Consider the following 27608-nt stretch of genomic DNA (forward strand, 5'->3'; position numbering starts at 1 on the left):
TAATAATACTTATTTTGATTTATCTTTGCGGCATTTGAATTTTAAATGATTTTATGTCTAGAAGTGAGGAACAAGTAATGGAGCACCCCTTTGACATTGACCTCACCTACATCACGGAGAGGATCATCTCGGTCTTCTTCATGCCAGAGCTTGAGGAACAGCGATATCACAGGGAGTTACAAGAAATGGCAACTATGCTTAAATCCAAGCACCAAGACAAATTCCTGGTTGGTCATACCAAAAAAAAAAAAAAAAAATCGCACACATTTAACTGACGCATTTATTCAACTCATGGACAGAACTAACTCTTCTGTTATGTCATAGGCCAGCTGCATAACAAAATCCTTGACAAAGAAAATTGTGCAGTTCTGATCAAAACAGACAAAACTTTGTTAAACAGAATAATGTAAAGAGTGTTCCATAATATTTTATGTTGTTTGAAATACATATGACCATCTAAGTAACTCCTGTGCGTGTTCAACCCAGGGAAATGAAGTTAAACAGGCTTCATGGTTAAGAATAAAACAATTCCAACACAGTCACAACAGAATGGCAAAGAAGTACATACAGCATATTTTAGCCGGTATACTGTAAGTGCAGAATTATCAGTTACTAGGGTACTAATGTGGCACCATTCATCTCCATACTTAATGGTGTAATTACAGTACATACTTTCCTGTTGTGTGTGGATAACTTTTTGGTACATGAGAACAATAACATTTGTGATTTTCTCCTCCCCCCCCGCCAGTTTTTAAATTTATCAGAGAAGAGACATGACATCACAAGACTCATTCCAAAGGTGCTACAGTATTTGAAAGTAAAGATCATTGAAAAAGCCGCACACTACTTAAAGACTGTCAATTCTTGTGCTGCAGGTGCAGGACTTCGGCTGGCCTGATCTCCACGCTCCACCTTTGGACAGGATCTGTACTGTATGTAAGGCCATGGAAACGTGGCTGAGTTCTGATCCTCACAACGTAGCAGTTCTCCACTGTAAGGTCAGTGCAACCTGGACACTGCATACAGTGAATTACATAGGCAATCTCATATTTTTATTTACTCTGACAGGGAAACAAAGGGAAGATGGGTGTCATTGTGGCAGCCTACATGCATTACAGCAAGATATCAGCAGGGTAATTCATTTGCTTTATTATTACTAAGCTGAATGCGTTCCCCAAGGTAATTACTCACAGTTGTGGTTATTTTGTTACAGAGAACAGAAATATATTTGAAAAGTGACATATTATGGGCATTATAGATTTTTGTTTGTATAAAAATAGTTAGTTCCCCCTAGTCCCTGGCCACCCATCAAATGTAAACAACCAAATCATTCTTGTTACCTGAAAATGTTTCTGCGACCGAGTCATCCCACACCGTTAAGGTGGTCACATTTGACAGTGGTAGCTGTGTGCAAGAATTCCTTTGCAATCTGGGTGCAGAGGAGTGAACCACCAAACCGCAAAGCCGAAGGGTAAGCCGACCTGCACTGAATTTTGTTGGCTGCAAAGATTAACGGGAGCTAACAGCATTCGCATTTGATTAGCGGCACTTACTTGAATGTCCGGTGAAGTTGCAATTGGGGGTGTTTGTGCTTGGTGGTGTGTCTGTTGCCATATACACAGATACATCCACACAGTAAATTGACAGCTTTACAGGGAAAACAGAGTTCCTGCCCTTTTTGTGGGGGTGTCCCTTATGATTTACTGTGTGCAATCGCGTCTTTACATTAAGTGCAGCGACCTCTAGTTGCCATGTTAACCAAAGCCAGATTTGCCTTTGACGTAAATGTCGGATGACAAGGATGTGATGGGGTCAATTAAAATTCACATTTGCATTGTTTATATCAAGGGGGCGAGAAGAGGACTTGCTCGTTTGAATGAGACTGGGTTGTCCTTTTAAACGAGATACTATACTACAACCCTTTTTCTTTGAGGTATTTTGATAAATGCATGTCACAGCTGTCTAGACGGGTTATTTAAACACCTAGGAAAGATTTTAAATCATGAAATAAAATGCAGAATGCAGTTACATCACTATACTCGACCACCCTTTGTAATGCAAAATTTATGGAATTCATCAGTATCTTTTACAACGGAAAACAGAACACCTTGTAAAAAAAAAAAAAAAAAAACTGTTTACATTCGTAACACTGCTTTACACATTTATGAATTCATTGTGGTCTTGCGTTCACAGAGCGGACCAGGCGCTCACCACACTGACCATGAGGAAGTTCTGCGAGGATAAAGTTTCTTCTTCCCTTCAGCCCTCTCAGAACAGGTCCCTCACACAAACACACACACCGGCACATGGCTACGAGTGTGATGTTTAAAGATGATTTTGTTGGGGTTTGAACTCACAAGCCACAACATTAGGTCCACATGAACTGCAATTCACGTGCAGGCCTTGTCAAAAATCAGGCTTTTTGACAAGGCCATCTACGAAATGCATGGCGTGCCCCAAAAGGTGGCTCATTGATTTAGAATTTCATGGAGTGCAGTTGCGATACCTAGTGGGAGAGTGCTTGAATTACAGTTTCATATCAATCACGCTTAAAATCCCATCAAGGCCGTGTTGGATCAATTATGAAGGTGAACCAGTCAGAAAATGAACATACAGTACAAAGAACTGCATTGAATATCTCTTTATTCTTCTTTTGAGCTTCACCTTTCCTTTTCAGGTACATCTACTACTTTGGCAGTTTGTTGTCTGGCGCTATTAAAATGAATAGCAGTCCTCTGTTCCTCCATCAGATCCTTATTCCATCACTGCCAAATTTTCAGGCAGGAGGAGGTCAGTTTTATGCAATGTTTTGTGAAGTTGTAAAATAACAGCTTATTCTTCAGCTTTGCAAATGTTCTGCTTTGCAGGTTACTTTCCATTTCTGAAGATCTACCAATCGCTAGAGCTGATCTACACCTCCTGTGTCTAGTGAGTAGTCACTAATGTATTTGTTCCACCATGTTCTTCATTTACCTCAACCCGGCTTTCAGACAGAAGCTCCCTCACGCTTCTGCTGAAGTGCACATTGTTTACCTTTAATTAATTTGACAGAGATGTGTTTTGATCGTTTTTATGTGCGGTTGCAGTCAAGCTCTTCTTGCTGTTCGTATGTGTTTCTAGTGACCCTCAGACCTCTCGATCCAGGAAGCTATGTGTGATGATGCAACCAGCGTTATTGTTGAAGGGTGACATTATGGTGAGGATGTGGATGTCACAAGCCCGATGTCACAGAATAAAATTGCTTCAGATGTACATCGATAAAATGTTTTCTGGTTAGGTGGTCCAATACATTGGTCCTAAAATAACTAAATAGCTAAAGTAGCTTTGAACACTTCCATGTAGGAACATGTTCATGAGGGTCTTTCCTTCATTTCAGGTCAAGTGCTATCATCGACGGAGCCAGGCAGCAGAAAGAGAGGTGGTGTTCAGGATCCAGTTCCATACGTGCACCATCCACGGTGCCCAGCTTTGGTTTGGCAAGAAGGACCTCGATGTAGCCTGCACAGGTAACAGAATGAAAACCCACTCGTGCGATATTCCACTGAGGCTAAATTGGATGAATATACACCTTTTTGGAAAAATAAAGAGTGAATACTAAATAATACGACTATGACGATGACTAACTATCACTACACTGTGTTAAATATCTTATTCCTCTACTTGACTAAAATCAATTGCAAATGTAATGTAAATATAAAAGTTTCTGTACTTTGTCCTACTTTGTCCTTCTTTGCTCGGGCTTCAGTGATGCTTTTCTATAAATATATTTTTAAGCGGACTACTGTCATGTTATTTTAGGATGTGCTTTAGGTGGTACTCCCCGTTTACAATGTATAAATTCTACAACTTTTATGTTAAAATAAAACTATTAAAAGATGAACAATACCTTTTATGTATTGTGTTCTGTTTCCCTATGACATTTTGAGACATTTATATTTATGACTGTGCTATTTCTACCATGGATTTTATATAATTACGTGAGTGCTTTGATCATTTCTGTAGTCACTGTGATATTTTTGACACTGTGTTTACAAATGTATCTTTTTATAGATGACAGGTTCCCTTGTGATGCTGCAGTGGAGTTTATCTTTGGCACCACGCCAGAAAAAATAAATGGTGAATATGTCCGTTTTCTGAAGTCTTGAGTATCTTTCACGTCTTTTACTTATTACAATTTCAAATCTCCTTTCAAGAAAACCAGAAGACAGACGCCTCCATCAACGTGAACTACAACATCTCAGATCCAGTGGTCAGATGGGATTCTTATGAGAACCTGAACCTGCACCATCAAGACAGTCCAGAAAGTAAGTAGTTGATAGTTGAATCCCACGGTGATTCACTTCCATCTCAGTAGGATACATTGGATTTATTGTTGTTCCACAGCATCGCCAAGCTAACAATTTGAAGGACCAGTACACTGTGGCAGATGGTCAATAGAGGGCACCCTGCCATACACAGTAGTCACCACAATACTTTCTTTGAAGACAAGATGTACATACATCTCTCTCTCTCACATACACACACATACTCACAGACAAAAATATCCCTTGTCAAAAAAAAGAATGGAGTGTTCTTACTACATGTATCCTTGCTTATTTTTGTGGGTCTGGGACACAGATTGCCCATCAAACAAGATCCCTAAATACTGTATATATTGTATAATATACAAGTGTTTAAATATATCCATAATAAGTGAGCTTCTAGAAGTACTCCCTTTTGACATAAAAAAAAAAAAAACATAGTCCTGCTCCTGCAGGTTGGGGAGCAATAAACAATAATAAATACAATATATATACTGTATACTGTAGAAGCGCGTTGACCAAAACCTGTAAATAACATTGGTTGCTAGCTTACTCCAAAACTGCTTGGCTGACTTGATGTGGGTTACGGTTGTGCCATATACCACTACAGTCCCTACAGTATGGTTTTTACTGTTTCATTTACTTTGATATATCGTGCAATACATTAGAATACATTCATTATATGTTGTTCCCTGATTAAAAACTCTACTAGCCACCACTACCGGTCCATAGCTCTTTTAAAACTGTAGTTAACTGACTTCTACATTATAGTGATCCATCCACTTGTGGAACGCATGAGAAAACCTAGTAGAACCCTGGTAAGATATATTGTGCTCATCTGCAGCCTTGTATTTCTAGTTGCTAGTGTAAAGTGTGACCCTCAAGCCTGTATTCAGATGTCTCATACATTCTAATTTCCTGTTCCCATTAGATATTTCTCATACAAGGGGCCCCCTGGATGGGAGTCTATACGCGCAAGTGAGAAAACGCCGGGGACCAGGCACGGCTTCCTCGCCCAACGGGTACCTCACCAGAAGCCCAACAGTGAAGACACAGATTGCCAACCAGTCGCAGACTCTCAGCAGTGCTTCCAGCTGTGTCCTGTCTGATCACACAGACAACAACTCACACTTCGATAGTCATCCTGAATGCGAGACAACTGAAAGTCTGATGGAAAGAAGAGGAAGTGAAACAGGAGGGAAAATACGAGGGAAAGAAGGGGACAGAGAAACAGAGAATTTAGAAGACGCAAACCTATCAAATCTGGGAGGATTAAGGCGAGAACATTCATGTTGTGGTCGAGCAGGTATTATATGTGGAGGTGTGGAGAGGCAATGGGAGCAAGAGCCTTGCCACTCTAATGGTCACTGTGCTGGATGCTGCAACAGCATCAAAAAACATCCCAAAAGTCAAACCCTGCCGGCCTTACCATCCAAATCTGTGGCCCCTCTACCGCATTTGACTCATATGGAGCTTTGCCACCGCCATAGTGTCCATCCTTTGCCAGAGTTAGCATGGGAACGGCAAGCCCCATCTGTCCCTTGTCTCCACAGACCGATCTTCCCTTATTCCAGTCCTGAACATGCACATTCACATGGTCACACCCTTCCAGCCTCCAGCAGACACTACAATGATGAATGTCAACTTTTCCATTATGCAGGCCAAGCACCAACCTCTCACCTTCCCCCCCAATCACTGCTTTCAAGTCCATACAGAGAGATCTTCTACGGCCCGCCAAATCAGTCGCCCGGATGTCCCTGTCGAGAGTGCTCCAGCAGGCGAGAGCACCAGGCAGCCTCAGTCAGAGTTCTTCCTTCAATGCATCCAGATCAAGCAGTGGGATTACAACAAATTAGAGAGCCATTGTGGGAAAGTCAAAATCCATGGGAAGTGCCAAGAGAGGCTGACTTCTGGCAGTGCAAATCGGCCGTTCCACCATTTCACATCTGTCATTCTGCCGCTTTAAATCAGGGTGCAGCGCAGCCGAGGTTTGTCCTCGGACCTCACCAGAGTCATCCCAGTCCCCAACCTCTTATTGACATGCGAGATGGAGCCAGCAGTGGATACCACACACCTCCACCTCCACGCCAGTCTTGCCCCTGCCCTCCTTATCAGTCATCTCCTGTTGAGAGCCATGGTAGTCGAGATTATGCTTCTGGATACCTCTCTGGGTCGGCTTCTCCTCTACCAGCCAATAGTCCATCTCCTGGGAGGGTAATACTCCTAGATACCCCTCCAGGAGCCAAAGATCAGCAGCAGGAGCATCTCAAACATATAGGTGGGATAGGAATGAACTAACTAAGAATAAGAGTATTCTATACAGTGCCTTCATTGGATTCTTTTTCTTTTACTTTTAAAGTGGAAAAGGCCACACCAAGTTCAGATGTTGACGTGTCCCAGGCTTCAGAGGTTAATCAGGACCGTTCAAGTACCCAGACGCTGGACTCTGATCATGACTATACAGTCATTGGTGGAAGCAGCCCTCCACACACAGAAGACACGTAGGCACATCTTTGCATAACTGAGGTTTTGAAATTAGAAATAGCACAATGGATTTTTCACAATTTTATTCTGAACAAATATCTTTCTCACTGTACTGAAGAGCTCCACATGCACCATAAACATTGTGTCCTTGACATTTTTGGTCAGGGGGTTGAAGAAACTATTTCACCAGCTTTTACACCTGATGGAGCCACTACACTAATTGTGCTTTGGATTACGGTTGGGATCCAGGGCTCTGTAAGGGGGAGAAAAGTGATTATAATAGTTTGAATGACATTAGTCCAAGAAAATTGTATTTTCCATGGGTTTTCTTTGCCGTTATTGGACCTACATTTCATGTTTTTTGGACCTTGCCTTATCCCATGCGTTTTTTTTGTGCTTTTGCCTTTTTGGCCTTCTACCGTGTAACAGCCACTGCCTGAATTCAACCACCCTCGAAAACCATGTCCATGCCTTGGAGTCCTGCATTTGTGTCTTACCCTGTGCCGCTTGCTCATGACAGGGCACCAAATCCCGGACCAAACTCCTGTCCAATTACTTTTAGTTGGTTACCAATGGTTAGAGTACACAGCTTAGGGCAACATGGCTCAGGTGGTTGAGTAGTCATCCCCCAACTTGAAGCTTGTGGGTTTGATCCTAAGCCCCTATGATGTGTCCTTGAGCAAGCTGCCGAAGAACCCAGTTGCTTATGATGCTATGTCATCTGTAGGTGAATGTGGAGATAGTGTTAAAGTGCCGGAAGTGTGTGGGGGCTCAAGTCACATGATTTGGTTTGCCAAAGACTTTCATGAACTACATCACAAGTCATCGTGTTGTCATTGTTTTATTGGGGTACGTTTTATCAAGGTTCCACTGTACGCCGTTGTGATGATAACATGTTTACTCCCAGACTCTGTACTGCTTGCATATTTCTCTTGAGAATACAGGGTGGGCCAAAACTACGCATCCATCTTAGAATTAAAGTTTTGATAATTGCGTAGACCTTTGAACAGTTGACCTTTATTAAATTTGAAAAAAAATTAAAATGCTCAACTCATTCACTGGCAACTCTCCCAGTTACGATGCATACAGTGGCATCTATAGTTTAAAATAAACATACAAATTTAAAATATTAAACAAATAAACCTTATTTTTGTCTTGGGAGCCTCTTGAAACTTGAAGCTTAGGACTTGAGACTTGCAACTCACACTTATGTGACTTACTCCCACTTCTGTATAGCACTTCTAGTATTTTGAATGTACTGTAGAAACACAGTACAGTGTACAAGTGCCAGCGCCTTCACAGTTAAAAATATTTTATTGATTGAAAAGCAGACATTTTTCTTGGCAAATATATTGCCTGCGACTGCCTGGCGACCAGTTCAGGGTGTAGTTCACCGTTGACCCAAAGTCAGCAGGAATAGGATCCAGCCTCCAGCAACCCGGAATAGGATAACCGGATTTAAGAATGGGTGGATAAATTTATTGCAACAATCATTACTAAAAAATATTAATGGCTTGTTGGATTAAGTTTATCCTTTGTTGTTATTTTGTCAGGTGGGATTAATTATTGTCATTTAAGATGTTTGCAATTTATGCAGCAGTTGAACTTTTTTTCATGTTTGCAGCTCAAGTCAAGAAGCCTCAATTGCACCAGAATTCAACACAAAAGTAAGTAAAATTCTCATAATAAAAGAGACAGAAGGACAATCCCAAAGTTTCAACGTAATACCAGCAAGCAAACTTTCTCAGAGTCGTACATCTGATGGAAAACCTGCGGAAACAAAGATCAAAGAAAATGATGAGGATGCTGATCAGACTAAGGGTACCACTATCATCATCACACCAGTGGAAGAGCATCTCAATGTCTCAAGTGTCACTGGTGATGGCCAGTTCAGCAGTCCCGGGCTTTCCAACAACTCTTTACAAAATTCTCCAGCTGAGTCTCCAAGTCGTAGTTCGCCATCAGCTACCGATCCACCAGGACATCGACTAACACCCGAGAGAGACAGCTCAACTGACACCAAACCACCATCACCTATGCCTGATGGTTACCACACTCCAACTTTCCCCTTAGCGCCCTATTACTACTCTTTGCTAAGTGTCCCCCATGTCCCTTACACTGGCTACACTGCAGTTACAATCCCGGCCATTCAACCACCACTTCCAGAGAAGAAAAGACTCTCTTCAACGCTGGGATCCCTTAACGAACATCCTTCTCATCAACGATGCTCTCCGGTGCCTTCACCGACTCACAATTCAACTTTGCCTCCAACTATGGCAGTCAATGCTAAGTTTGTTCAAGATAGCTCCAAGTACTGGTACAAACCAGGCATCTCCAGAGACCAGGGTGAGTTCGGATCTAATTACCGAGTGTGCTGTATGTTTCAGTCCATAACTCATGTGTATGTCTACTCTCCCCCACAGCCATAGCGGTGTTGAAGGACAAGGAACCAGGAACTTTCCTCATCAGAGACAGTAATTCATTTCAAGGTGCTTATGGCCTGGCCCTCAAAGTGGCCACGCCTCCTCACAACGCCAACATCACAGGTAGCAAAGGTATCATCACAGTTTTTAAACATGCTCTGTCTGTCGTCCATGATTAAAAAAAATAATAATAGTTACTGTATTATCCTCACTGCTACTGCACTCAATTTATCATCTCACAGATGATGTCCTGGAACAGCTAGTGAGACATTTCCTCATTGAGACAGGCCCACGGGGAGTAAAAATCAAGGGCTGCCAGAATGAGTCGTATTTTGGTACATTTCTCCATAAGACCACAATTGTGTGTACTGTAATCTTTTTCATGTGTAAATGTTTTCTTCCTCTTTGTCTTATTCTTGCTTCAGGTAGTTTATCCGCCCTGGTGTACCAACATTCAATCACACCCATCTCTTTGCCATGTGCCCTTCGCATCCCAGAACGAGGTAATATTAAGTATAGTACTTACTTGTAAGCAGTTAAAATCATAGTCAGTAGAACGTTCAAAGATGAAGACAGTTTACTGTACATGTTATTCTAGTTTAGATTTGTTATTCTCATGGGAAATACTTTTAAGTGAATTACTTTATTAAAACCTTCACCTGAAGTATTTTATGAACCATACAAGTAATGTTTAAAAAAAAAAAAACATACAAGTACAAAGACAAATAAAATCTTTACTATTCTATTTTGAGATAAATGGACACTGAACATGTTTGTTCGAAAGCCTCTGCAGTTTTCATGAGACATTATGGATTACAGGCTATTAACATGTTTGGTATTGCATAGCTTTAATGTACAAAACCTCTGGTAGGGGTAAAAAATGTTCATTTCAGTGGTTATCATGTTTCTTCTTTGCGATCACTGGTGGAGGTTTGAACTCCAAGCTTCATTTAGATTCTGACGCATATTTTCTGTTAAAGGTTTTAGTCGCACTCCAAATAGTACTTGTTTTTGGGTTTGACTCTGAAGGTTCCACTGTGCATTGCTTTGCCGTGAAGAAACAATGAATTTATCAGGTGACGGTAATTAACGCAAGTATGCAATGTTTTAGATCTGGTCGGAGATCTTCAGGGTGTACGGACTCTAACAAACACAAGCACAGCAGCTGACCTCCTTAAACAGGGAGCAGGTAACGTTCCATTGAAGTACTGCAGTCCTTGTACGATTGAATGCTACGTTTCCATAAAAAAAAAAAACAGCTCAGTTAATTGTGTGATTAATATGTTAATGAACAATTCAAATTTGGAAAATCCAAATCATCGCTCATGTTTTTCTGTGAAGTGTTCAGTGTGTCCAAACACTACACAAAGACACAATGCAAGGGTGGGAAACAAAGTGGTATGATACTGATTAAGTTGCTTTTGACTGGAAATGCCAATAATAATAAATACTAAAAACATTCGCTACCTGAAAATAGATTGTACTCTTCGTGGAAGGAACCTCGTGGTTAGCACATTTGCCGTACATTTTGTGGTTTGATATTTGAATCTCAAATCAATTCTTTCAGTGTGGAGTTTTCGACTGAAGACTCCAAATTGCGTTAATGTGAGTGTGAATATTTGTCGGTCTCTGCGTGTCCTGCGATCACAGTCAACTGCAATAGCTTCCACCTCACCCACTGACAATGATGAGGATAAGCGCTACAGTAGAGAAAGCAGATGTGCGTTTAGTTTTGGAGCAGGATTTTTGCAGCTCAGACGTTTGACCAACAGAGGCCGATAAAGCCACACGATTCTGCACACCCTGTTAATACATAATTGTAATTTCTGTGAAGCTTGCAACGTTCTCTACCTGAACTCTGTGGAAACTGAATCATTAACGGGGCCGGAAGCAGTTTCCAAAGCAACCAAATGTACCCTGGCTCTGAGTCCACGTCCTGCTGCAACGATGGTTCATTTCAAAGTTTCCTCTCAGGGTATCACGCTAACTGACAGCAAAAGAAGGTATTGTACATCTTAGCGAGATCTCTGAATACACAATATCCTGTGGTTGATGATAAACCATTTGAAACAACAACCATGCGAGAGATAATGTTTATTGATGAACTTTCTGATGCCGCTTTTGTTTGCACAGGTTATTTTTCCGGCGGCACTATCCCATCAGCAGTGTGACCTTCAGCAGTCTTGACCCCCAAGACCAGAGGTGAGACACAGATAGAAGAAAAAATGTAGTGTGTATTTGTTTATAATCCCCAATGGTAGTTCTCACTAATAAAGGCAGAAATGAAAAGAAATCAGCACTTGCAACTATTTGCAAGTCTCTATTTAGTCTAGTTCAGCGGTTTGAGCTTTTATTTATTGGATTGCTGCAATTGTCTTCTGTCCGTATTGGTTGCCATGCTTCAGATGGACTAACTGTGATAGCAAGTCCAGCAAGTAAGTGCTTGCATTCCTGAATTTCCAAGTCATACTACGAACTTTGCATGGCAATTAACACATATACGCACCACATGGTAAATGGTGGTCATACTATACATTTTAAGATTTAAAAAAAAAAGGCTCTTCTTTTGAATTCTGACATGTCTTTAATTTTTGCATCAGGATGTTTGGTTTTGTGGCCAGGCGGACGGCCAGCGCCGCAGAGAATGTGTGTCACCTCTTCGCAGAGATGGATCCAGAGCAACCTGCTGTGGCAATTGTCAACTTTATTAATAAGGTTATGCTCGGACCACAGCTCCGTAGATGAAACATCTGAAAACACTGAGGAGAGGGCATTGGTTTCAATGCTTTTCTGACATACACACTACGTTGACTGTAGTACAATGCAAAAGACTTTTACACCACTAACTTTGGTTTTTCAATGATGTTTTTCTTAGCTTTCTTTATGACATTGTAAGTAAAGTAACGGAGGATCAGTAATTCTTCCGATTGTGTGGAACTGACTGTTGATTTAATTTGGATTTTGTGTTCCACTGCGTGTGAATTAGTTTGCCATTTTGAGAAGGTTAATATATATATATATATATATATATATTGTTACAAATATTTTCACAACCAGGATCACACAGAAAAAGTACAATAATTCACAATTTTCATAAAAGGTGGTTTTTGAGCATTTGATGGAACGGTCCACTGCATAGAATCTCCTGGCACTGCCCCTGTTTTCATTATCCTCAACCAAGAAGGACAAACAATAAACCCTTCCCTTTACATTTCATAATATATAAATATTTAATCTTATAAAGCAAAGAATTACAAAGGAATAATATTTGTCATTGTTTATTGATGTCCAATGATTTTGAGACTGCAGACATTTTGGAGCATTTTGCAACAATACAACTGATATTAAAAACGCTTTAATATCTGGCTTAAAAATATTTATTTAATGACATGTCTGTTTTTAATTTCCACTGTTATTCAGTGTTCCACACAACATTTTTAGTGGGTAATGTGGAATGCATGAGTGTAAATGTTTTTTTTTAAGATTGATAGATGTATTGTTGGAAAACCAGACTGAATGTGCAAGGGAAAAATAATGATTTGATGTGGGTATTTTTTTTTTAACCCAGCAGTTGTATACATGGTACTTGTGAAAGGTTGTATTTTCTCTTATATTACATTTAAAAAGAAAACACCTATACCTTTATCTAATTGTATTTAAGTTGAAAGGGCACGGAATGCACTGATCCAACACACAAACGCAAACAAAAAGACAACGTGAGGCACAGAGCCACAAAAGAATCAACAAATTCAAAGACAGAATAGTAATGTTAACCTTTTTGTGACTGGAACTAACAAAATCAAGCCTTAAAGCTGGAATGTTTCACAATCGGGGAAAAATGTCACCCTGGTATGGTCATTTTAAACAGAGACGTTACCTCACTTTCTCCATGCCTCAGAATGACCACACATTTGGTCTTGACCTGTTGGATTTGTTTTGATTCTCACAAACCAACCAAAATCCCTGGTAACACACAGCTCAAACCAAAGACAAAGTGTAAAAATACATTTCAAGTTTTTTATTCTTTTTCTCACTTTTGTGTGTTTTTTACAAGTCAGCACAAACTCAATTGTCATAATGGTTGTCTGTAAAAAAAAAAAAAAAAGTAATATATTTTATGCCTTTGAGGAATTGTGTGAAATAAAGTGCTGCTTAAAAAAACGTGTCTGCCTGCCAATGACATGAAAATGATTAACTATGGTATTTGAGACCTGTGAATGAGTGTACCACACCTCTTGCCAGCTCGGACAGGTGCCAGCTCTCAGAAAATTGATAGACAAATGGTGACAAGCAAAAGAAAATTACTGCAGGCGGTACGTTGGACGCCTGGTTGACACATCCACCTCACAGTTCTGAGAACTTGCGTTCAAATCCGGCCTTAATTGCCTGTGTGGAGTTTGCATGTTCTCCTCCTGCCTGTGTGAGTTTTCCCTGGGTACTCCGGTTTCCTCCCATGTCTCAAAATCATGTATGGTAGGTTGATTGAAGACTAAATTCCCCTCAGATATGAATGTGAGTACAAATTAATCCCCGTTTATGTATGACCTGTGATTGGCTGGTGACCAGTTCAGGGTGTTTCCTCCCTCTCGCTCTAAATTATCTTATAGGCTACGGCATGGCCGCAATCCAAGAAATGATATGCAGTGTAGAAAATGGATGGGTAATGAGTACAATCTTAATTTTTTGGAGTGGTTTTAAACGGAATAATTATTTGTTTTTGTAGGCCTACCCTCCTATTTTCTGTCGCATAATCTTCATTAGATTTGTGGGTGATCTGATACCCATCCCATCTCATTTTGTCTGAGAGGCGGGGTACACCCTGGACTGGTAGCCAGCCAATTGTTGCACACAAATACATTTATACAAATTGAGTGTGACGTATATTTTTACTATTTGTCATTGACTACATATTTACACATACATTACCATTCATATGTTTGGGGTGCTTGAAAGTCCTTTTTTTTTTAAACATAAAATTAAAAAAGGTCCTGGGTTTACCCACCTGTGTGGAGTTTGGATGTTTTCCCCGTGCCTGTGTGGGTTTTCTCTGGGCACTCCAGTTTCCTCCCGTGTCCCAAAAACATGCAACATTAATTGGACACTAAATTGCCCCTAGGTGTGATTGTGAGTGCTACTGTTGTCTGTCTCTTTGTGCCCTGCGATTGGCTGGCAACCAGTTCAAGGAGTACCACACATCCAGCCCGATGACAGCTGGGATTGGCTCCAACAGTACCGCGACCCTGATGAGGATAAGCGGCTCAGAAAATGGATGGATAATGTGGTTTAATAATTGAGACGTATTATGAAGCACATTTAAAGTAGTTTCTCAAACACTGCACATACGTTTGTGTAACGTGCACATTCATTGTATCCGAATATATCTATAATTAGTAATCCCCCCCTTATTTATCTTTGTAACATTCTAAACTATTGTGAAAATCAACACCTATACAACATAAAAGGACGAGGTCCCGCCGAGATTTGAACTCGGATCGCTGGATTCAAAGTCCAGAGTGCTCACCATTACACCACGGGACCGTTGTGACGAGCCGGCGTATTTTCTTGTACTGATACATACAAAATACGTTCCGGTGTTACGGTGGCATATTGTAGATATTTCACGCAGTTGTTAGAGGCGTTGTTGGAATATGATTGTCTTTTATGCTTTGTGTAATGACTGCTGACTTCCTTTCTTCTTTGTCCATGCGCTTGTGAGCATGAGCCTTTCATCTTCTTTTAGATTTATAGGCTCATGAGTTGCGTGTTGGAATATCGACTTGTCGAACACCACTCGATATTGACGTTTTTAATCAAAACAGTTGCTAGTTTTGGTTTGCATTGATTGGTAGCACCTACCCAAAGGAAGGAGCTGGAAGAACTGGTTCCCAGGATGTGGAGTGTCCAATAGGATCCTACCTGCTCTTCTCCTAGTTTCGGTAACGTGCTAGTCATCAGGGGTGGGTAGGGTGGTGCCGACAATCCGTTCAGCAGTTCTGATTGTCCGTTGCAGTCAGACTTTGTCCAGCCTAGCCCCAGTGGCAGCCCCAAACGAAACTGTGATGGAGGTACATATACAGTACTGATTCGATGACCGCTGTGGAGAACTGTCTCAGTCTCAGCAGCTCTTGTGACAGGTCGTGCTTCCGCAGAAGCCGCAGGATGTACATCCTATGGTGGGCTGTTTTGAAGATAGAGTTGGTGTTTGTCTCCCACTTCAGGTCCTGTGAGACTGTAATTCCAAGGAACTTGAAGGTCTCGATGGTTGACACAAGACAGTTGGACAATATGATGGGCTGCTGTGGTTAAAGGATGTCTCCTAAAGTCCACAATTATCTCTACAGTCTTAAATTTGTTCAGCTCTGGTTTGTGTTGGCCACACCAAAGCGCCATCCTCTCCACTATCTGTCGATATGTAGACTCGTCACCATCTTTGATGAGGCTGATGACTGTTATGTCATCTGCAAACTTGAGGAGTTTGACTGCCAGGTGCACTGAGATGCAGTCGTTTGTGTAGAGCAAAAAGAGTAGCGGGGAGAGGACACAACCTTGGGGTGGGCCAATGCTGATGGTGCGTGGGGATGAGGTGGTGACCCCCAGCCTCACCTGCTGTAGCCTGCCCATCAGGAAATTGTAGATCCACTGACAGATGGCAGGCGAGGCGTTGAGCAGGAGAAGATTGGAGGAAAGGAATTTGGGAATGATGTTGTTGAACCCAGAGCTGAAGTCCACGTACAGGATTCTTGCATTTGTTTGCTGTCGAGGTGTTTAAGGATGAAGAGCAGACCCATGGTCATTACATCATCTGCTGACCTATTTGCTTGGTAGGCAAACTACAGTGGGTCCAGCAGGAAACATGTGATGCTCTCGAGGTAAGGCGTTCAAAGGACTTCATGACCACAATCGTCAAGGCAACAGGCCTGTAGTCATTCAGACCTGAGATTGGAGGTTTCTTGGGGAGGTCTGAATTAGGGTGATGGTGGAGCATTTGAAGCAGGTTGGTACTTCATACAGTTCCAGAGACCTACTGAAGATTCTGACATGAACACATGTAAAGGCTGAAGTTGAGACTCAAACCCAGAACCTCAAAACTGTGAGGGAGATGCTACCAGTGCAACATGCTGCTGTATAGTTATCTATCCATTCATGTTCTATACCCCTTTTCCTATTCAGGGTCAGAGGGAGCTGGGGCCTGTCCCAGCTGATTTTGGGCAAAAGGCAGACAACATCCTGGTCTGCAGATCGCCAGTTGATCATAAGGCACATGTACGGACGGACAACCTTTCACACTCGCATTCACACTATCACTCACTATAAATATATAACTACACTGTCAGTGACTTGCACAGGTATCACTGCTAGACACTGTAATACCGTAAAGCCAAAGGTGAATTACGCTATCCTATCTTCTCCCACAGGATGGAACCAAAGGGGCTAAAATGATGGGCTGGACTGTCCCGTCCTTCAAAGTCTATCTTGCAGCTGTGCTCGGGACTCTGCAGGTAAACATTTGAACTCCAGTGTGAACTACACAGATTTTTTTTTTTTGACCTGTGTGTGAATAAATTCCAGTCAGCATTTCTGCATTTGACCATGATCATGTAACAACTTTTGTACAATGGCTTGTTTTAGTAAATCCAATTGCATATGTGTGTTGTTTGTTTGTTTTTTTTAATCTGGGAACAGCCCTTAACCGACACTTTAAACAAGGTCTTTTGACACAAAACGTAAAACTAATCAGTGATAATCAATAAACTAATTTATCGATGATGGACTGCTGTATTAGCAAAATTGAAAAACAGTTTACCCATCCATCCATCCATTCATCCATTTTCTTCACTGCTTATCCTCACGAGGGTTGCAGGAGTGCTGGAGCCTATCCCAGATGTCAAGGGGCAGGAGGCGGAGTACGCTCTTAACTGGTTGCCAGCCAATCGCAGGGCACATTGAGACAAACAGCCGCACTGACAATCACACCTAGGGGCAATTTAGAGTGTCCATTTAATGTTGCATGTTTTTGGGACGTGGGAGGAAACCAGAGTGCCCGGAGGAAACCACACAAGCACGGGGAAAACATCCAAACTCCACACAGCAGGGATTGGACCCGGGACTTCAGAACTGTGAGGCCAATGCTTTACCAGCTGAAGACAGAGTTTAACCCTAAAAAAATACTGTTCATGGCAATTTCATCTAACTGACAAAGGAATTGCTTCTTTTAATCTGCAAATGTCATGGACCGTATGAGATAATATACTATCCTATTTGTGTATTTAATACACTGATTACAAGCATTCCATTCAAAATTGACAGCATTTTTGTAGAATCATTTACATTTTTGTGCAGCATGGTAGTTTTTCTCTGATATTAATTCAGAATTTGTTTTTTTAATTGTATAGCTGTACTCAGTACAGAATATACAGTAAATGCATTGATTTTAAAAATGGCGCTGAACACTATAGGCCATATGTGAGAGTTGAATTCAGTCTAGAAATTTGTCTTCTTGTTTAGACATGTTTTCAAATTGTTTGGAACGATACAGAAAATAAATGCCTCCACTTGTAAAAATACACTAAATCATTCAAGGGGCCTGTGTTAGTTTTAGTCAGTGAAATGAACAACATGCGGCCCGGGAATTAATTTCCAGCTTTCTTTTGTTGTAACTGACAGTCTGCTGTGGAGTAACACATGCAAGGCAAGTTTGAATTTTAAAAGTGACGTAAAACTGAGCGTCGGTAAATGGAATGGTTCTCCTAGCCTACTTCCGTGTAGCTGGCGTTGTCTTAATTTCTGGTCATTCTGTTCACGTCACCCCGGATTTCGAATGCTCTGCTTTTGTATAAAATGAAATACTACAGCATAGATTTGAAGTGAAGGTGGAGCATTTGTACGTATGTGGTGAGTTAATGTATTGCTCTTTATGGCCTGACACCTGTAGCTCTGTATGAGTTCACCCTCCACACGTTGAGACCTGCAAGACTTGCACAGGACCGTCAATCTGCCTGTACCCATACAAATACAGCATGCAAACTGCAGTATTTACTGCATATATTCTGTGCAGTGTGTCTGTGCTGTTGAAGAGCGTGCAGTCAACTCTGGCTGCCTTCACTCTGGCTGACCAAAAGCATGTGCCTCTATATGAGCTCTTCTGTGCAGGCTATTCATGTCACTGCACACATGCCACGAATACAAATTCTCTCAGTTTAAGTGGGTCAAGTGTTTCTGATTTATGATTTCCACCCTCTTGCTTTCCAAACGGGAACCCGACTCAATGTGAGAATCGGAGCATCTGAGGACAGACGTTGACCGAGCCAAAGTACAAGTCCGATATGGATGTAACCCAGCCGAATAAATCTTTGTTTGTGGAGCTGCTTGACTCTGGCCGCGGTGTCGGACTTGGACCAGGCCCAAGCCACAGGACAAGGATTGACAAATGACGAGCATGAACCGAACACCCGCCACGCACTTTACTACCAGCCACTGTGTGAATCAGCAACTCGACGCATTTCCTAGGTGCCTCCAAAATAGGCTCGAGACAGAGCAGAAATGTACGTATAACACGCATGTAAAGTCCAATCCTCCGAAAGCTGTAATATTTGGAGCTCAAACTGAATCTTGGGAACCTCAAAACTCAGAGATCAAACCATCATCTCATCAAAGTCCAGAAGTCTTTTGCTTTTTCTTTGGCTTGTTAGCTATCTGACTACAGACCTATATCATTGATGGCCAAAGGGGAAAAGTGGGATGATAACCATAAGACCAGGAATGGAACTTATCGGAAAGGGTCTGGCAATGTACAATAAAAATATCAATTGATCCACTTTCTATAACGCTTGTTCTTATTAGTTGTTGCAGATGAGCTAGCCTGGAGTCTGTAGCGGCTGAGTTTAAGCAAGACGTGGATTATAGACTAAACTAATCACCAGTCGATTGCGCTGCACATACAGTGAAGAAAATAAGTATTTGAACATCCTGCTATACTGCAAGTTCTCCCACTTAGAAATTATGGAGGGGTCTCAAATTTTCATCGTAGGTGCATGGCCACTGTGAGAGAGATAATCTAAAAAGAGAAATCACAATGTATTATTTTTTTAACAATTTTTTTGTATGATACAGCTGCAAATACGTATTTCAACACCTGTCTATCAACCAGAATTCTAACCCTCAAAGATCTGTTAGTACCCCGTTAAAAGTCCACCTCCAATCCATGTATTATCCTGAATCAGATGCACCTGTATGAGATCTTTAGCTGCATAAAGACACCTGTCCACCCCATACAATCAGTAAGATTGAAACGTGTAACATGGCCAAGACCAAAGAGCTGTCCAAAGACACCAGAGACAAAATTGTACAACTCTACACGGCTGGAAAGGGCTACGGAGAAATTGCCGAGCAGCTTGGTGAAAAAAGGTCCATTGTAGGAGCAATCATTAGAAAATGGAAGAAGCTGAAGATGACGGTCAATCTCAATCGGAGTGGAGCCTCAATCAAGATATCACCTCGTGGGGTCTCAATGATCCTTAGAAAGGTGAGGAATCAGCCCAGGACTACACAACAGGACTTGGTCAATGACCTGAAAAGAGCTGGGAACACCGTTTCCAAGGTGACTGTCATGGTTTGAAATCATGCATGGCACGGAAGGGTCCCCTCCTTAAACCAGCACATGTCAAGGCCCGTCTTAAGTTTGCCAATGACCATTTGTCGTGGGAGAATGTTTTGTGGTCAGATGAGACCAAAATGGAACTTTTTGGTCATAATTCCACGAACTGTGTTTGAAGGAAGACGAATGATGAGTTCCATCCCAAGAACACCATCCCTACTATGAAGCATGGGCGTGGTAGCATCATGCTTCGGGTGTGTTTTTCTGCACATGGGAAAAGATGACTGCATTGTATTAAGGAGAGGATGACCGTGGCCATGTATTGTGAGATTTGGGGGAAGAACATTTTTCCCTCACTCAGAGCATTGAAGATGGGTCGTGGCTGGGTCTTTCAACATGACAATGATGCACACAGCCAGGAAAACCAATGAGTGGCTCCGTAAGAAGCATATCAAGGTTCTGGCGCAGGAAGAGCAGGGCTGAGGTTTGAGCCCCAAACCTCTGAACTGTGAGGCAGGCGTGCCAATCGCTAGTTGCATGAGCAATGCAGTTAAGTGAATATTACTAACATTTGTAATCCCAACAATAATTGGATGAATATCTATGCAACAGATATGAGAGATGTATGGAGGTTTGGCTGCTTTGTATGTGATATAAATATTCATTTGAACTGAATGTCACAAAGCTTGAAAACTGAACTTTTACATTACCTTCATTTGATCATGAATATTATTTACACATGCTAAAATAGTGAATAAAGCTTTCGTGGCAGCAACATGCAGATTGACCTTTGAAGAAATGGTTAATTTCCTGTTAGAATGTGTACTTGAAATTATATTGTTACATATATTATGTTTAGGCCGCACAGTGGTTTAGAGCGTTGGCCTCACTGTTCTGAAGGCCGGGGTTCAAATCCTGGCCCTCCCTGTATGGAGTTTGCCTGTTCTCCCCGTACCTGCGTGGATTTTCTCTGGGTTACCTCCCACGTCTCTAAAAACAATTAATTGGAGACTCTGAATTGCCCCTAGGTGTGATTGTGAGTGCAACTGTTGTCTGTCTCTATGTGCCTTGCAATTGGCTGGCAACCAGGTCAGGGTGTACCCAGCCTCCTGCCCGACGGTAGCTGGGATAGGCTCGAGCACTCCTGCGATCCTTGTGAGCATAGGCAGCTCAGAAAATGGGCAGGTGGAAATTGTGCTTAATTTCATAGAGGGATGCCAATAATGCTACTGCGACATAGGAAAGGTTTTGGCTACTCTGTACCTCATTTGTGCAACACAATTGATTGCACATCACAAAGTTTTATTACCTGCAGTATAAAACGTTGTTATGGGACAGCCATCGTTCTGCAAACAGTTTTCTTGTTCCCTCTTTTTTTTTTTTTTGTTTGTTTATCTCAGGCATCTCAGAAATGTATGACATTTAAAAATGCTACAACGATTCTAAGAAATAGCTGCTAGTTAATTACGGTCATATGATGGTGACTGTTTGAGCCTGGAACGAATGAATTATTATTTCCTGCATGCGGAACTGCTGCATTGGTACGGTACGGCGCTCACAATTAGCTTTAACTAAGAGATTTCTAATCGGACTAATGTATGTGAAACAGATTTGAGAGGAGTGTGTGGATAAAGCTGTTAAACTCGTGGAATTTGCAGATGCAGTATTGACTTCAGTCTGCAGCAGGAGTCCAAAAACAATTTTAGTTGGAAGAGGATATATGAAGCCGGATGGGGCCCTTCTCCCTCTTTTCCCTCTCTCCTTCCTATCTGTCCCTTTTACAGTGTTTTTATTACAGACACACCCCTGACCTTCACATAGGCCTCCTCCACTGGCCTTAACGCTACACGTACACGCACACGCGCGCGGGCGCGCACATACGCACACACACACACTGCACTGCTTTTTCCTCCATGCATCAAAGCTCCCGTGTGCAACACAACCGTGGACGTGCAAATGCCATGAGAGCGAGCGAGCCGTGAAGGGGCTGCGGATTCAATATTCACTCGAAGAAAGCGCGACAAAACATCGATGTTATGCATTGGCGTTGTTTAGTCATCTATTTACAGCGCACTCGGTGTGCTTTGCATTGCAAATGTATGGCAACACACTGCCCAGAGCGGCGGCATCGCCTCGCAGCCTACCAGTGCACTGCAGAGTAGACACACCCCTCGTGTACACACGCCCGAGTGCACACATTCTGAGGATGTCAAAACGACAATGAAGCGAGACGCATGAAACAAAACAGGGCGAGGGAGACATGTGCATGTGCATCTAATTGCTTTATTTCAACCTTGTGATTTTCACCGAGAACGAGGTGTTCATACACTGAACACTCGTCGGCTTACAAACAAAGACTCTTTTGGTGCGGAGGAACACATGGCCTAAATTGGACGATCTCCACAGTCGAGACGGCACAATGTTGCTAATGCTGTCGCCGTAATCCGCGCACCGGGGGTCGGTTCAGTACTCCACGAAGATTGGAGGCGAAAGCATGTTGCTTTAAGCTCACGCGGTCAAAGTTGTTTACCTCTTCGTTACCTCTGACGTCACGACACACCCCTGTTTCAAGGGCTGGAGTTTTCCGTTACGGACATCAAGACGGACCAATCGGAGCGCGGCTGTGCAGGCGTGTCACCAATCAGACCAGCGCCAAGCCGCCGAGCTCGTACACGATTGGCTATAATGAATGTGTGGGCGGGGAGGATATCCCTCTTTCCAGTCGAGGCTCCGAGGAGGAGGCGGTGCATAACAAAAAGTAATGGCCATCTATTTGGTTAGTGAAGATCCCAGGATATATGCCGTCGTACTACAGTAGGTGTGATTTTTTTTTTCTCTCGCCACATATTTGGGCGTTTTTTTTTTTTTTTTTGCTGTGGTCGGCAAACAGCTTTCTCTTTGAGTGTTCGACTGTCTTAACAAGCTGCCCGAAGTTGGTCCCGCCGCGTTTGCTGTTTAAAGGCAGCCAGCTAACCACGCTAAAAGCATTAGCTCCGACCAGCGCCTCCGACGCCGCCGCCGCCGCCGCCGCCGCGTGCGTGTGAGAGCAAGACGGACGTCTGCAAGGGCAGACGAAACCCCTCCACATTTTGGAAGGCTTACAAAACACAAGCGTCTCGTCACTTAGAAACGCTCCCGTGCAATACGCTGTGGACACGTACGAAGGCGGCGGCCGCCAAAGATGTTGATAAACGCCAACTTGGGTCTTAATGGGGGGTTGGGGGAAGTTGATTTAAACTGTTAAGGGATGAAAACTCACATTGCATAAGAGCAACGTGCAAAAGTCCATCCAGACGATGACTGAAATGAGATGACTCTTCCTTACGGCAGGTTAATTTGAACGCCAGTGGCGTTTTATAAACTTGCCGATGTATCAATAAAGGTTGCGCAACTTCGGATGACATTATTGGTCGCGTGATGATTGACACAGCGCTTGTAATGTTTGTTCTGATAATAGTTCTGCGTTACATAAACGCCAATTGTCGGTCAGGTCCGAGGGTTAAAGCCCCCTTCACTGACTTGCCACATGCCTTTTTGCTTTTTTATTGTACAGGATTAACATCTTGGAATAAACGAAGGAAAGCTTTCAAGTCTCAGCCAGTGTTTAAGGGCATGCTAAATCCTCAGGTGAGCCATTTCTATCACACATAAGCCAAAGCTGCTCACATAATATGTAATGGGGCTCAACATTTTTTTTCATTGCTGGGAAATTGCCCACTCACATTAAAAAAATAAAATAACCTGAAGGTACAATTATTGTATTGTAATGTAACGTCACACGTACGTATCTGATGTATTACTAGGGAAATACCCATACAAGTAACATGATTCATTCGTTCATCTTCCATACCACTGATCCTCACTAGGGGTGGGGGCGTGGTGGAGTCTATCCCAGCCAATAGAAGGGCACATATAAGCAAAGAATTATTTGTACTTACATTGACCCCAACAGAAAGTCCTCAATTAATCTACCATGTATGTTTTGGCGATGTGTAGAGGAAACCAGAGTACCCGGAAAAAACCCAAACAGCCGTGGGGAGAGCGTGCGAATTCCACACTGGCGGGGCCGTACTTGAACCCCAGAATTGTGAGGCAGATGTGGTAGCCAGTCGGGTGCCATAAAAGGAACATTTGGAAGAAATTAATTTGTGCGCTTGGTATTGCTTATGAAGTCAGTAATAAATGTGTCAAAATCTTCTCAGCAGTTGTGCTTGCTGTCTTTAGCTGCTGACAGATGTACTATACTACAGTTTTTATACATCATCAAGTAAGCATTGGCATTTGACTACATTTTGTTGATGCACCATCTGGGAAAATCAGCAGTTGACTGGTTAATAATTTTTCATGGACAACTCTGTCTGTACTCCTTTTTCCATACCAGTGTCATAGTATAAAACAAAATTACTCCTTAGTGTAAGTACTAGTGCAATCAATCAATAATCTAAATTGCTTCAAAAACTTGTAAATATGCAGTGAATTCCACATAAAACAAATTCTCAATTGTCATTATTACATTTCTTAACCACAACTCCAAAATACACCTTCTTCCATTTTAATATTCATGTATTCAATTGGTGTTTATTTATACATCCAAGCATCTGACTTGCATCGTCAATGAGCACCAGGGCACTTATGAGCGTGTCAAAATGAAGAAATGACAAAAAGATACCTTCATCTAAATTTATAACCAGCTCGCCACCTCCACCCCCCACAGCAGCTATTTAGGAACAAATTGTCCCCATTACGATCCCTTTCAGTGACTGTGCTTTATTTTTCACAATCTGTATCTGTTTCTTGGTATTCTGCACCTGTTTATAGCATGCACAATGTTGTTTTAATATGAGCTGCTTCATTTCCTGAGTGTAGAAAAATCATGAATGCCTGCGCCCTTTCCAACATCGTAGCTGTCTCAAGCAACACAGGCTTATGTTCCGCATTGGAATCACATGACAAACCTGTAGTAGTTTTGGGGGAAGTACACATGCAGTATATATATAGTTTGCAGTTTATGGAAATGTGTGTGGTGGGGATCGTACAGTCCATTAGATATCCATACCTTTCTCTTTGTTTTTGACTGTAGAAATTGGTGGCTTCCTTCTCAAACGTAACGCATAGCAAGAACGAGGGCGTTGTACTTAGCTGTAAAAAGCCACTGATATGTAGATTCCTCTGATGTTCGCTTGTCTTTGTAACTAATGAAGTGGTAAGTTCACTCAGATGTCTGCAGGTCCTTAATTAACTCGTGTGACTGATCGTTTCTACGCCAAACACATCACACAGGTTATATTTATTGGAGGTGGAGGCCAAGGAATTCTTTGAAGGGAGTGTAACTTGTAGGACGCAACTTAACTTTCTGTACATTGATGTACATTGAACACTATAGTAGTGTAATTCAGATAATATTTCCATGATGAAAATTCAGTTTTTAAATTCACTCATGGCATATGTCTTAATTTTTTTTCAGCATACTGCTACCTATTCAATACAAAATATCAATATACTTGCAAGTTTTTTTTTCAAATATGATCTAGGCAACTATGCTATCAGGCAAACAGATAATATCTTTGATTATATATAGTCCTTACTGGACTTATTTGACGTGAATATTCAATCTATGTTCAACCAACTGGCCAGCATTCATAGTCATTTATTTTCTCAGGGAGCATTTTTTACCCTTATGTAAGATTGGCTTTTTGCGCATTTGCGACCGTTTCCCCCCTCACGTGTGTTGCCTGTCCGGTTCTGTCCAGTTAGCTCTCCTTGCATGACCGTGTGTGCTTGAGAATGCGCATTCCCTGTCAAATTCAGCACAGGCATAAACAGGACTCTTAATACGTGTGTGTGTGTGTGTTTGAGTGGGCTTCTCTCTGCCGTTCCCCAGTCCAGCAAGGGGCCCAGCATAAGGGGCAGGCATCCGTCACTGGTGCTCCCCCCCCACCCCCCTTTCCCGGCCAGCAGCAGGGGCCTGGGTAGGGGAGAAAGTGGTGCAGAGACCATAGAGTTGGACACAGGACCCCCCACCCACTCTCTTCCACCTCAGTTTAGCCCATCCTGTGTGGGGCACAGGTCAGCTTGTCATGTGCTCTTACCACCGCGGTAACATACTCCCTGTGATCGCAGGAAAATAGCACGAGATAGACTCGCAGAGGCGAGGGCGCATGAGAGAAGGAAGAGAAGGGACAGGAATGAACTAGTCAGCGCCGCGAGTTGTTTCGCTGCATTGCAAAACTCTTTATCGACTTTGTTGTTGTACTTTTTCCCAATTGTTCTCCTTCATTCAAATGCTCTCCCAAGACATTTTAAGCATTCACTTTAATCATTTTAAATATCCTCTTATTTTGACTGCATTATTCTTTCTCTCTCGCTCTCTTTTTGAATGGTGGTTGTGCTTTAAGATGTGACTAAAGGCTCACATTTCCATTGTGCCCCTTTCTCAGAAGACCAGGTTAGTCTAGATCTGATAAGTTTTATGTATCTTGTGTACTTTCGTTTACTACCACAAGGTTATGTGGCAAAACACCTCAACCTACGTTTTCATCTCTTCTCTCGCCACAACTTCTTCCGTTCTTTTTTCCTTCACATCTTTCTTTATTTCCCTCCTTTTGGTGGACAGTTTTGGCGGCATGGAAGACTTCTCGGACCCTTTGTGGGATCGTTCACATGGTGTAGATGAAGGATGCTTATTAGACCTGGAGAGACGGCCTCTTTCCACAGCTTAATGTCCCATTTTCACTCCTGTTGTAGGTCCGCATAAGATTCTGACTTTGACTCATATGTGTTGGGATGTGGTTTCCAAAGTTCATTGCTGACATTCCTGGGCCGTTTTCATTTTTGAATTTACCACGTTGCCCCCTCTCTCTCTCTCTCTCTCTCTCTCTCTCTCTCTCTCCCTCTCTCTCTCTCTCTCTCTCTCGTGTTTTTGTGTAGTTAAAGCAATTTCTGCTCAGGGTTATTGCCTGGCTCCGCCACGTTAGCCACTTTGTTACAACTCTTACTTAGTCACGCTCTGGGTCCTTGTTAGCGTTACTGGATGATAGTCAAATTTGTTAACTTTGATGGATGTCAATCTAAATATCCGGCCGGCTCTCCAGAGCATTTTACACAGCTGTGGTCTCATTTTCTGAGTGTGTGTGTGTGTGTGTGTCTTCTTGTGACAAGGCAACTGAGAAATCATTTGTAACTTTCATGTTTGGTGCTCACACATTAAGACATTCGTAGTTGTGGAAATTGAAGGGTGAGTAGAAGATATTGTAACAAGCTACTACTTTGAATGATTGGAGTCCTGCCATTGTGCACTTTGAGTTTTATCGCTGTTTGTGTATCTCATTGCAACAAAAACACACACCCAAAGCAGAAATAACCAAATCAAAGCTAAAGTATGTAACTTTAGAGGTCCCCCTCAGCTCAAATTCTGTATTACAACAAAATAATATGTTGCTCTGATATACTGTACCTTAGGCAATATGCACGTTATACCCCTTATAAGTGATTCATTCATACATTTTTACTATGTTTTAAAAGACATGCGTCATTTTCATGCCGTCATTTCTGTGCTGTCATTCACAGTGCACCACAAGTGGGGCCCAGTGTGGGAAATGAATAAGGCCTTCACTAAATATAAGAATAAGATGCTAACTAATACAGCAAGATGTTCAAGGAGCTGCATGGCTTAATCAGCGTTGTGTCATCTCTTGTATCCACTTGGATGAAAGTGACTTATTTAATGAAAAAAGTTGTGGATTATAGTTTTAAATGTGTTATGAGAAAATGCTAATCATGCATTATTATCACCCTGAAGTATTTCTT

General features: G+C 42.1%; 2 protein-coding genes, 1 long non-coding RNA gene and 1 other non-coding gene across 7 annotated transcripts in view; 3 read left to right on the plus strand and 1 right to left on the minus strand.

Annotated features, from left to right (window-relative positions):
• The first annotated feature begins 53 nt into the window (after positions 1-53).
• On the plus strand, positions 54-13259 carry LOC133507262 (tensin-2-like). Its single transcript, XM_061832121.1, has 22 exons — positions 54-227; positions 749-799; positions 876-998; positions 1069-1133; positions 2194-2277; positions 2678-2790; positions 2868-2928; positions 3121-3196; positions 3377-3506; positions 4051-4116; positions 4194-4304; positions 5233-6579; positions 6661-6802; positions 8410-8452; positions 8534-9131; positions 9209-9340; positions 9451-9543; positions 9634-9711; positions 10320-10397; positions 11043-11211; positions 11342-11410; positions 11809-13259. Exons 1-22 carry the CDS (start codon positions 54-56, stop codon positions 11951-11953), a joined length of 3948 nt encoding a protein of 1315 aa, XP_061688105.1. The 3' UTR covers positions 11954-13259.
• A 1415-nt stretch (positions 13260-14674) lies between these two features.
• trnaq-uug (transfer RNA glutamine (anticodon UUG)) lies at positions 14675-14746 on the minus strand. Its single transcript has one exon. It is a non-coding gene; the product is annotated as a tRNA-Gln (tRNA).
• Positions 14747-14854: 108 nt separating this feature from the next.
• On the plus strand, positions 14855-16726 carry LOC133507736 (uncharacterized). Its single transcript, XR_009796882.1, has 3 exons — positions 14855-16298; positions 16379-16471; positions 16624-16726. It is a non-coding gene; the product is annotated as an uncharacterized LOC133507736 (long non-coding RNA).
• Positions 16727-22507: 5781 nt separating this feature from the next.
• The window catches only part of LOC133507482 (vitamin D3 receptor B), a 42106-nt gene continuing 37005 nt past the window's right edge, over positions 22508-27608 (plus strand). For 2 of the 4 annotated variants that reach the window (XM_061832541.1, XM_061832544.1), the window contains exons 1-2: positions 22508-22616; positions 23356-23429. The gene's annotated coding sequence lies outside the window, so the exon portion shown is untranslated. Of the gene's footprint in view, positions 22621-22661; positions 23133-23355; positions 23430-27608 lie in introns of those variants that run through there. The other 2 variants (XM_061832543.1, XM_061832542.1) reach the window with 2 other exon arrangements.

Source organism: Syngnathoides biaculeatus, chromosome 10 (genome assembly GCF_019802595.1).
Source record: "Syngnathoides biaculeatus isolate LvHL_M chromosome 10, ASM1980259v1, whole genome shotgun sequence".
In the NCBI taxonomy this organism is placed as follows: Eukaryota; Metazoa; Chordata; class Actinopteri; order Syngnathiformes; family Syngnathidae; genus Syngnathoides; species Syngnathoides biaculeatus.

Bases quoted from the DNA above. Each gene is read 5' to 3' on its own strand.
- LOC133507262 (XM_061832121.1), top strand. From the start codon at position 54: ATGTCTAGAAGTGAGGAACAAGTAATGGAGCACCCCTTTGACATTGAC. The intron at 3,197-3,376 runs GTGAGGATGTGG...CCTTCATTTCAG, and splicing joins TGTTGAAGGGTGACATTATG to GTCAAGTGCTATCATCGACG. The intron at 4,305-5,232 runs GTAAGTAGTTGA...TGTTCCCATTAG, and splicing joins CCATCAAGACAGTCCAGAAA to ATATTTCTCATACAAGGGGC.